Genomic DNA, 12,161 nt, shown 5'->3' on the forward strand with positions numbered 1-12,161 from the left:
AATACATAGTTCCTGTTTATCACAATAACAAATTCGTTAAATAAAAGATAATAACCACCTTTCATAATAAAGATGGTTCCACATGGAAACAATTAAATTTTGAAGAAAACAAGTATCCAGTTTTCCTTCCTTGACCTTTAATATCTTATTATATAATTAAATATATAAAATTTTAGTAGGCACACTAATGGATAGAGATTATTAAGAATCAGAAAGTAAGCCTGTTTCTTAATCTCCATTTTTAAAATATTAAATTACAATATCCCAATACAGGTCACTAGTGTTATACAATATGTAAATAAATGTAAACATTTGACCTAAAAAAAAAAAAAAAAAAAAAAAAAAAAAAAAAAAAAAAAAAAATAAATAAATAATAATAATAATAATAATACTTGTTTACTAAATAGCTGTTCAATATATACTACTACTACTATAATAGGTATGCAATTTCCCTAACAATGTACAACAATAAATAAAGGCTGCATACAAGTAAAAGGAGCACATTTGTTTCAATCTCCTAAGCTACACACAAATCCAATTTTATAACAGTCTAAAAGAAGCATGCCATGCAAGGATAACACCTTGAATGTATTACTGTTTCTGATCCTAACTTTATTTGCAATAATCATAATTTATTATTAAATTTTTGTCAGTGGGTTAAAATCTTATGCCTTGTCTGTGGTGGCCATGAGCAATTCTAAACACACTGAATCCGTTAACACCAATAATAGTTTCTTCTAGACTTGAGACGTAGTTTAAAGCTCACGTGCTGTGAGTACAGGATAACATTACTCCAGATAATGGTGTAGTTTCTCATCCTACAAACTGAGTTATGGGTAGGATTCCTCAGGAGGCAAGAATTTTTTCAAGCCTATATCTTGAGCTTCAAACATCTAGCATCTTTACAGGTCACTGAATCCATGGTTGAGTCAATAAAACTACTTAATAGTCTATTCCAAAATCTGAAAAGTAAATAAAAATTAACTGCAATCTCATTTGTAACAAAATGGTATAAATGAATAATTATCTAAACATGAACTCAGTACTACTTGTAAAATCAAATTTCCAGAAGGTATTGAAAAAATATGATAACACAGGGAGAGAAAATATTGATTAACTAGACAACATATGTTGCTGTCCTGTACAAAGGGTCCAATGAAAACTGCTAAACAAGCAAAAGTCATTTCTTGACATGGGACACAATGAATGTACAGTGGACCCCCGCATACCGTTGGCATCACATACCGTTTATTCCGCATACCGCTCACTTTAATCGCAAAAATTTTGCCTCGCATACCGCTCAAAAACCCGCTCACCGCTGTTCGTCCGAGAAGCATCTAATGTGCGCCTTAGCCAGCCTCACATGTTCCGCCGGTGGCATTGTTTACCAGCCAGCCTCCACGGTAGCATCCAAGCATACAATCGTAACATTTCGTATTATTACAGTGTTTTTGATGATTTTATCTGGAAAATAAGTGACCATGGGCCTCAAGAAAGCTTCTAGTGCCAACCCTACAGCAATAAGGGTGAGAATTACTATAGAGATGAAGAAAAAGATCATTGATAAGTATGAAAGTGGAGTGTGTGTCTCCGAGCTGGCCAGGTTGTATAATGAGATTAAGACACATGTGCAACATCTGGGTATCTTTATTGTAGACGTTTCGCCATCCAGTGGCTTTATCAATACAAATTCTAGGACATAACTTGAAGTGTAAAGCACCCTTCTGGCAAGACAGTGATGGAGTGAATGATGGTGAAAGTTTTTCTTTTTCGGGCCACCCTGCCTTGGTGGGAATCGGCCGGTGTGATAATAAAAAAATAAAATAAATAACTTGAAGACAGTAGAACTATGTACAGAAGATGAGGTAATCAGTCCCTCAACCTAGGAGTAGGTGCGAAGAGCACCATAGTGTCTTAATCTCATCTTGTCGGTATTATACACCATTCGTACACAGGTTGTATAATAAACCCCAATCAACCATCGCTACTATTGGTGGTACAGCTGCTGCTGCACTGTCAGCTGCTGCTGCTGCTGTAGCATCATCTGCTGCTGCTGTAGCATCGTCTGCTGCTGCTGTAGCACTGTCAGCTGCTGCTTCTGCTGTAGCATCGTCTGCTGCTGCTGTAGCATTGTCTGCTGCTGCTGTAGCATCGTCTGCTGCTGGTGCTGCTGTAGCATCGTCTGCTGCTGCTGCTGCTGTAGCATCGTCTGCTGCTGCTGTAGCATCGTCTGCTGCTGCTGCAGCATCGTCTGCTGCTGCTGTAGCACTGTTGTTGGTGTGGCTTATTGAGAATATACCAAGAAACAATTAACCCCAGAGGATTTGCCACCCAGGATAACCCAAAAAATTCAGTGTCATCGAAGACTGTCTAACTTATTTCCATTGGGGTCCTTAATCTTGTCTCCCAGGATGCAACCCACACCAGTCAACTAACACCCAGGTGAACAGGGAAAAATGCCTGGAACTAGTGCTCATATTGGCGAATTTAAAGCCAGCAAAGGTTGGTTTGAGAGATTTAAGAATCGTAGTGACATACACAGTGTGATAAGGCATGTTCTGGAAGAAAATACCAAACAGGACCTACAGTACTCAGGAGGAAAAGGCACTCGCAGGACACAGTGTCTCATCAGTCATTGCTGCATCTTCAATAAAGGTAAGTGTCATTTATTCTTCATTTAGTAGACTAGTACATGCACAATATATACTGTGCATGTACTACTCTACTATTGTGCATGTATCCTTCTCTTTGTGTGTAGGAAAATGTATATTTCACGTGGTAAAATTTTTTTTTTCATACTTTTGGGTGTCTTGCACGGATTAATTTGATTTCCATTATTTCTTATGGGGAAAATTCATTCGCATACCGATTATTTCGCATACCAATGAGCCCTCTTGCACGGATTAAAATCGGTATGCGGGGGTCCACTGTATTGTCTTGCTCATAAGTAAACAGTACAGTAATGAAAAAGTATCCCCAAACTAATTAAAGGCATCTATCATTGTTCCACCAATATACACCGCTCTTCATTTCAGTGGGTTTATCTTCTCTCTCTCATAGTGTCTTTCACTGAAGTTATTTAATGTGATGATTAGGGACAAATATCACAGTATTTTCCATGTACTTTAGATGATTAAATTTTTATCATGTTCCAGAAAATAGCCTGAATGATTTAGGAAATGTCTCAATAGTTCATGTACTTAACCAGATCTATATGCAATAAAAAATATGTATAAAAATATTTCCTAGCTTGGATATCACACCTACTCTTAAAGATGTGAACACATTATTATTATAATAAAAAAGAAGTGCTAAACCACAAGGGCTATACAGCACTGCAAGGCAGGAAGGAAGCAAGGGTATCAGGTGGCAAAATGGAGAGGGATGAGTAGTAGAAAGTTGTGGAGATGGAGGGGAGGGAGAAGGAACAGGAGGCGGATCAGTGTCCATTGAAGGTTTAGTCTCTGCAATATATTCTGAAATGGCTTCAAGTGTTTCTGAATTCGAAGACGTATGGGAGACAAGATTGGAGGTAGGAGGAGGAGGGTGAATAAAGACTGGGACAGTAATGGACTGTACCAAAGTAGGGGGTCACAAAAGAGTGTAGGGGACTGGAGAAGAAGTGTGGGAGGGGACAGAAGAGGCAGAAACCTGGGAGGTGGCAGAAGAGGGAGAAACTTGGGAGGGGACAGGGGTGGAAGGCACAGTACGAGGAGGAGGGTGAACCTACACACTTGTAATAGAGCCAGTGAGAGGGAAAGAACTAGGCACAGAGACTGGAAAGGTAAAATGCGAAGGTGGAAGAAAGGAAGGAGGGGCAAAGATGATTTGAGCAATGGGGATTTTTTGGACTTCTGAGAAGTAAAGGGGCGATTGGTAGGTGTCATACAAGGTCTTGTCGATACCGGGGCTTGTGAGGAAGGACACCAAGGTGTAAGAACAGACTGAGGTGTTGTAGTAGGGACGTCTGAGCCCAGGGCAGCAAAAGAATTAGATACAGGAGTGGTTATGGGAGGGGTAACCACAGAGGAGGCTGCAGAAGATGGGACCCCAGGAATGGGTTGACGTTTGGAAACACGGGGCAGTCTCCCTTGGAGGCGGAGATGAGAAACTGCCATAGCATAAGGGAGACCTTTTGCCTCTCTGAGACAACGGATTTCACACTCATTTAAGTAGACCTGGCAACGGCGAGAGTAAGAAGGGTAAGCCTCATGGCAATTAAGGCAAGAGGGTGGTTGACTGCAAGACGCATTAGTATGGTTATCGGCACCACAGACTGGGCATTCGGCTATAGATCTGCAATATTCTGCTGGGTGACCAAATCGCCAGCAATTTCTACATTGTTGCAGTGTAGGGATCACCTTTCGAACTTGCAACCTATGTCCAGCTACATAAACAGAGGATGGGAGTTCACGGCTGTCGAAAGTTAATCGAGCCATATTGCAAGGGTATCGTCTCCACCCGCGGGCAGGAAGGACATAAGTGTCTACTTTGAGGATTGGGAGATCCTGGATATCCAGCTGTTCAAGAATGTCATTGCCACATGTCTGGAAATTCTGTTGGACTATGGTATGGGGCAGAATGACAGTACCACTACAAGAATTGAGGGAATGATGTTTTTCAATAGCGATAGGAATAGTATCAATATGTGAAAGGTGAGAAAGATCTACTATGGTCAGAAAGATAAGCAATAGAAGAAGTCGGTTGTAAAGTAAAGAATTTAGTCCACTGTGCGGTCCGAAACTGAGCGTGGAGAGGGAGTGCATGACATGTCGGTCTTTTCCGAGTAGAATGGGAAGGTAACGGAGTAACATCATCAGGAGATTTTCGCTGGCGTTTAGAAGTGGGACCAGAGTTGGTCCGACGTGGGACGGGCTGGTGATTCGAAAATTGCCGCACCGTAGAGGGAGAGGCCGGAAGCATAGTCAAAGGAGGGCGGAGGTCAGACAAATCTGAGGACTCAGTTGAGACCCCGGTACCTGAAGCTGGTGATGAAACAGCACCAGCAAGAGGTACAGGGGCATCAGGAGTGTCCAAAGAGTGGTCAAAAAATGAGGTAGGGTCAGAATGGGGTGTGGTACCAGTAAGGGGCTCGGGGGTAGCAGGTTCATGGACTAGGGCTTCCATGGTTAGGTTACTTCTTTCTTTTTGTTTTTAAGAAAAAAAAAAAAAAAAAAAGGGGGGGGGGGGGGCTGGAGAGGAATAGTTCCTAGGAGGAATGAAAGGGCTGGAAATCACCCTCCGCACCCAAGAGGACCTCAACACCGCAAGGAGTGCAGATGCGGCATGGAACCTGTGCCATACCTTACCCTTCATGCCAGTAAACCAGCAATCCAGGATAGCAACCTCACATCTGCCGAGCTACCTCGGTGGACAAAAGAGAGGGCGGCCAGATATCCACCACAAAGCATACCTCCTTTGGCCACCACTCCCGGAATCCGAAAGGCGGCCTCCAGAGATACACCCGTTGCCCAAAAGACACCCAAAGCCACCCCCTGGAAGACCGGAGAGGGAATGGCATATCCCCAGGCAATCCAGATTCCACAGCAAACTACACCAACGCCAAGAACCTCAACAGAATGGGACTGACCCCGGTACCCTTCCCCCTACCTAGGAACCAGTAGGTCTGTGGGAAGAATCCCAAAGGCCAAAAAGAGGAAGGGAATAAGGGAGGGATGGGGGGGAGGAGGAGGAAAGGAAAAAGGGAGGATGGGATAGGGAAGGGGAGATTAGGGGGTAATTAGGTTTGGTCTGAGGAAGGAGACCAACAGGTCTAATTCCTCAGACCAAGAGCCTCTTCACCATGCCAAGGAGCCCCCCTTGAAGAGGGATGTGAACACAAAACAATATTTCAAGTGCCTTAATAATAGTATTGGTATGGCATTCCTTGGTATGAAAGCTCTCAATAATTAAGTGTCCTAATTACTTTCTATACTTAAGATACACTTGCTTTGTTGTGCTTTCTAAATATTAGGTTGTCAAGCAATATTTTCAAAATCTTTCACATGTAATTCTTCCCATTTTGAAAAATGATAATCACACTGTATATTTTGCATAATTTTTTTTTTTTTTCAACAAACTGGCTGTATCCCACCAAGGCAGGGTGGGATACAGGAGAAGGGGTTACTAGCCCCTTGAATGAGAAGAGGCTTTAAGTAAAACAGAGCTGAAGGGGGTGGTAGAGTTTCAGTAGAGAGGAATAAATGGGATTAGGTCAGGGGTTTCAAACAGAGTTAGAGCTAAAGAAGGAGTAGCAATAATGTTCAAAGATAAGCTATGGCAGGAAAAGAGGGAGTATAAATGTATTGAGTAAAATAAAGGTTGTATGTGAAAAGTGGGTTATAGTAAGCATATATGCACTGGAGAAGAGAGAAGTGAAAGAGAGAGAGAGAGAGAGATTTTGGGAAATGTTGAGTGAATGCGTAGGGACTTCTGAACCAAGTGTAAGAGTACTTGTGGCTGGGGATTTCAATGCTAAAGTGGGTAAAAATGTTGTGGAGGGAGTAGTAGGTAAATTTGGGGTGCCAGGGGTAAATGAAAATGGGGAGCCTTTAACTGAGCTATGTGTAGAAAGAGGTTTGGTAATAAGTAATACATATTTTATGAAAAAGAGGATAAATAAATATACAAGGTATGATATACCACGTAATGAAAGTAGTTTGTTAGATTATGTATTGGTGGATAAAAGGTTGATGGGTAGGCTTCAGGATGCACACGTTTATAGAGGGGCAACTGATATATCGGATCATTATCTAGTTGTAGCTACAGTTAGAGTAGGAGGTAGATGGGACAAGAGGAAAATGGCAACAACAAGTAAGAGGGAGGTGAAAGTGTATAAACTAAGGGAGGAGGAAGTTCGGGTGAGATATAAGCAACTATTGGCAGAAAGGTGGGCTGGTGCAAGTATGAGTAGTGGGGAGGTTGAAGAGGGTTGGAATAGTTTAAAAAATGCAGTATTAGAATGTGGGGCAGAAGTTTGTGGTTATAGGAGGGTGGGTGCTGGAGGAAAGAGGAGTGATTGGTAGAATGATGAAGTAAAGGGTGTGATAAGAGAGAAAAAGGTAGCTTATGAGAGGTTTTTACAAAGCAGTAGTGTTATAAGAAGAGTAGAGTATATGGAGAGTAAAAGAAAGGTGAAGATATTGGTGAGAGAGTGCAAAAGGAGAGCAGATGATAGAGTGGGAGAGGCACTGTCAAAAAATTTTAATGAAAATAAGAATAAATTTTGGAGTGAGTTAAACAAGTTAAGAAAACCTACGGAACAAATGGATTTGTCAGTTAAAAACAGAGTAGGGGAGTTAGTAGAGGGGGAGATGGAGGTATTGGGTAGATGCCAAGAATACTTTGAGGAACTTTTAAATGTCGAAGAAAGGGAGGCAGTAATTTCATGCACTGGCCAGGGAGGTATACCATTTTTTAGGAGTGAAGAAGAGCAGGATGTAAGTGTGGGGGAGGTGCGTGAGGCATACGCAGAATGAAAGGGGGTAAAGCAGCTGGAACTGACGGGATCATGACAGAAATGTTAAAAGCAGGGTGGGATATAGTGTTGGAGTGGTTGGTATTTTTGTTTAATACATGCATGAAAGAGGGGAAGGTACCTAGGGATTGGCAGAGAGCATGTATAGTCCCTTCATATAAAGGGAAGGGAGACAAAAGAGATTGTAAAAATTATAGAATAATTAGTTTACTGAGTATACAAGGAAATGTGTACGGTAGGGTTATTATTGAAAGAATTAGAGGCAAGATGGAATGTAGGATTGCGGATGAGCAAGGAGGTTTTAGAGTGGGTAGTGGATGTGTAGATCAGGTGTTTACATTAAAGCATATATTATTTTATTTTTTATTATCACACTGGCCGATTCCCACCAAGGCAGGGTGGCCCAAAAAAGAAACAGTATTTAGTTAAAGATAGGGGAGCAAAATGGCAGATGTTGCAATATATGAAATAGGTGATAAGTTACTAAATGCTGTAAAGAGTTTTTATGAGGACAGTGAGGCTCAGGTTAGGGTGTGTAGAAGAGAGGGAGACTACTTCCTGGTAAAAGGAGGTCTTAGACAGGGATGTGTAATGTCACCATGGTTGTTTAATATATTTATAGATGGGGTTGTAAAAGAAGTAAATGCTAGGGTGTTGGGGAGAGAGGTGGGATTCCATTATGGGGAATCAAATACAAAATGGGAAGTGACACAGTTACTTTTTGCTGATGATACTGTACTTATGGGTGATTCTAAAGAAAAATTGCAGAGGTTAGTGGACGAATTTGGGAGTGTGTGTAAAGGTAGAAAGTTGAAAGTGAACATAGAAAAGAGTAAGGTGATGAGGGTATCAAATGATTTAGATAAAGAAAAATTGGATATCAAACTGGGGAGGAGAAGTATGGAAGAAGTGAATGTTTTCAGATATTTGGGAGTTGACATATCAATGGATGGATTTATGAAGGATGAGGTTAATCATAGAATTGATGAGGGAAAAAAGGCGAGTGGTGCATTGAGGTATATGTGGAGACAAAGAACGTTATCTATGGAGGCAAAGAAGGGAATGTATGAAAGTATAGTGGTACCAACACTCTTATATGGGTGTAAAGCTTGGGTTGTAAATGCTGCAGAGAGGAGGTGATTGGAGGCAGTGGAGATGTCCTGTCTAAGGGCAATGTGTGGAGTAAATATTATGCAGAAAATTCGGAGTGTGGAAATTAGGAGAAGGTGTAGAGTTAATAAAAGTATTAGAGGGCTGAAGAGGGGTTGTTGAGGTGGTTTGGTCATTTATAGAGAATGGATCTAAGTAGAATGACATGGAGAGCTTATAAATCCGTAGAGATAGGAAGGCGGGGTAGGGGTCGTCCTCGAAAGGGTTGGAGGGAGGGGGTAAAGGAGGTTTTGTGGGCAAAGGGCTTGGACTTCCAGCAAGCGTGCATGAGCATGTTAGACAGGAGTGAATGGAGACGAACAGTATTTGGGACCTGACGAGCTATTGGAGTGTGAGCAGGGTAATATTTAGTGAAGGGATTCAGGGAAACCGGTTATTTTATATAGCCAGACTTGAGTCCTGGAAATGGGAAGTACAATGCCTGCACTTTAAAGGAGGGGTTTGGGATATTGGCAGTTTGGAGGGATATGTTGTGTATCTTGATATGTATATACTTCTAAACTGCTGTATTCTGAGCACTTCTGGAAAAACAGTGATTATGTGTGAGTGAGGTGAAAGTGTTGAATGATGATGAAAGTATTTTTTTTTTTTCGGATTTTCTTTCTTTTTGGGTCACCCTGCCTCGGTGGGAGACGGCCGACTTGTTAAAAAAAAAAAAAAATTGTACAGTACTGTATATTACTAGTCATAAGTTGACTTGAATCATAGGGCAAGGGTATTTATCTTCATTACAATAAGCAGATTTCAGCATAACCCCAGGTATAAGTTAAGGGGTATACTTTCAGACCTCAGAGCAGGGAGTAAATCACATTTTTTCTGCTTCAGCAGTCAACACATGGTATTTTCACATCCTTTGAGGAAACTGGTGATGAAGATGGTTCTCTGAAATATCAGGTAAACTACAGAACTGATAAAGGGAAAAAAGAAATATGGTGAACTGAGGCATCTGTGGAGACAAAGAACTTATCTATGGAGAGAAAATGGGGAATGTACCAAAGAATGTAGTACAAACACTTTTGTATGGGTGAGAAACACGATTTTGAATGTTGCAGTGAGGAGGCAGCAGAAATCTGGTTTGAGGGCAGTTTGTGGAGTGAATATTTTACAGAGAATTCAGTTTGGAGATTAGGTGTGAAGTTACCAAAAGTATTATTCAGAGGGCTGAGGAGGGGTTGCTGAGGTGGTTTGGACATTAAAAATGAAGAAAAATAGGATGACTAGGGGTATGTGGAGGTGGAAGGAAGAAAGAGTAGGGGTCATCCTAGGAAAGGTTGGAGGGAGGGGGGTGGGGATAAAGAAGGTTTTGAGTGGTAAGGGCTTGGACATCCAACAAGCTTGTGTGAGCATGTTAGATAGGAATGGAGGCAAGTGGTTTTTTATGATTTGATGTGCTGTTCAAGTGTGAGCAAGGTAACATTTATGAAAGGATTCAGTTTTAACAGGTTAGCCAGGATCGAGTCTTGGAGGCAGGAAATACAGTGGCTGCACTTTTAAGGATGGGTGGGATGTAGTGGCTTGAAAGTGCTTTTTTCCGTATCAGGTCACCCTACCTCAGTGGGAGACAACCAATGTTAGAAAACAAATTATCACCCCGGGAGCCACTGGTCTTAACAGACGAGACTAAATTAACTGCTTCCCACCCCTTAATGAAAGTGCCTTGATGCCAGTGAGAGATCTTGATCGAAGAAATTGGACCTATTCTTCCCTTTCTTGGATTGAACCTGATTTCTTCACATTCCCCAGGTGCTGTATGACCTGTGCATTTAGCACTTACCTAGAATACTACTACTACTAATAATAAAAATAATAAACAGATTAGCAGTCAATTCAGTGTTTGGATATGGTCTGCATCATCAGGTTAAAATGTGAGGGAACAGGTGACTTGGTCATTCTATTCTCCTTAATCTATCAATGCCCAAATTGCCTCAACAACTTCTCAACTCCACTCCTAATTTATATGCTCCAAATTCTATGCATTATAATATTCACACTACACACTGCTCTGAAACATGACATTTCCTCCAGCTGCAACATTTAAAGCTCATGTTTCACATACAAGTGCTGATGCTACTACTAATGTACTTTTATATGGGTAAGAGGTAACAACTTTGAATGCTATAGTTAGGAGGAAGTAGAGACAGTGATGTCAATAATGATAGTACAAGGATAAAGATGCATGGTGAAAATAAACACCACAGGCATGAGAAGCAACATAACAAGTACAGATAAGGCTTACCTGGGTTACAAGTCCTGCTGCTATAGTGGTGCCTCCAGTTCGAAGCATAAACCGTCCCAATTCTTTATAGTCTCTGAAAAGCTCTAGACACAAAGGTCGTGTGAATGCTAGTTCTATTACAGCAGCAGTATTCTTGACTAGTGCTCGTGGTTTATTTTTCACAATTTGCCCATTGGTCTTATGTAGCTGGGACACTAGCTTTCTAATTTTTGCAGGTTCTGTTACAGCTTGATAATGAAAATCAACCTGAAAATTTGTAATAAATCTGTAAATGTACAGCACTCTATATAACAATACTCTACTTTCATTTTATACTTTAAAGTATATATTATTTTATTTTTTTATTATCACACTGGCCGATTCCCACCAAGGCAGGGTGGCCCGAAAAAGAAAAACTTTCACCATCATTCACTCCATCACTGTCTTGCCAGAAGGGTGCTTTACACTACAGTTTTTAAACTGCAACATTAACACCCCTCCTTCAGAGTGCAGGCACTGTACTTCCCATCTCCAGGACTCAAGTCCGGCCTGCCGGTTTCCCTGAACCCCTTCATAAATGTTACTTTGCTCACACTCCAACAGCACGTCAAGTATTAAAAACCATTTGTCTCCATTCACTCCTATCAAACACACTCACGCATGCCTGCTGGAAGTCCAAGCCCCTCACACACAAAACCTCCTTTACCCCCTCTCTCCAACCTTTCCTAGGCTGACCCCTACCCCGCCTTCCTTCCACTACACTCTGATACACTCTTGAAGTCATTCTGTTTCGCTCCATTCTCTCTACATGTCCGAACCACCTCAACAACCCTTCCTCAGCCCTCTGGACAACAGTTTTGGTAATCCCGCACCTCCTCCTAACTTCCAAACTACGAATTCTCTGCATTATATTCACACCACACATTGCCCTCAGACATGACATCTCCACTGCCTCCAGCCTTCTCCTCGCTGCAACATTCATCACCCATGCTTCACACCCATATAAGAGCGTTGGTAAAACTATACTCTCATACATTCCCCTCTTTGCCTCCAAGGACAAAGTTCTTTGTCTCCACAGACTCCTAAGTGCACCACTCACTCTTTTCCCCTCATCAATTCTATGATTCACCTCATCTTTCATAGACCCATCCGCTGACACGTCCACTCCCAAATATCTGAATACATTCACCTCCTCCATACTCTCTCCCTCCAATCTGATATTCAATCTTTCATCACCTAATCTTTTTGTTATCCTCATAACCTTACTCTTTCCTGTATTCGCCTTTAATTTTCTTCTTT

The 12,161-nt window shown here is 41.5% G+C and overlaps 1 protein-coding gene across 1 annotated transcript in view; it reads right to left on the reverse strand.

The window, feature by feature from the left end:
• Positions 1 to 851: 851 nt before the first annotated feature.
• HBS1 (translation elongation factor EF-1alpha (GTPase) HBS1) overlaps positions 852 to 12,161 on the reverse strand; it is a 37,110-nt gene continuing 25,800 nt past the window's right edge. The window contains exons 14-15 of the mRNA XM_070085734.1: positions 10,884 to 11,129; positions 852 to 962 (exon numbers count right to left, since the gene is read on the reverse strand). Of these exons, the coding sequence (XP_069941835.1) occupies positions 951 to 962; positions 10,884 to 11,129 (258 nt within the window). The 3' untranslated portion in view covers positions 852 to 950. The remainder of the gene's footprint in view (positions 963 to 10,883; positions 11,130 to 12,161) is intronic.

The sequence above is a fragment of the Cherax quadricarinatus genome, chromosome 17 (assembly GCF_038502225.1).
Source record: "Cherax quadricarinatus isolate ZL_2023a chromosome 17, ASM3850222v1, whole genome shotgun sequence".
In the NCBI taxonomy this organism is placed as follows: domain Eukaryota; kingdom Metazoa; phylum Arthropoda; class Malacostraca; order Decapoda; family Parastacidae; genus Cherax; species Cherax quadricarinatus.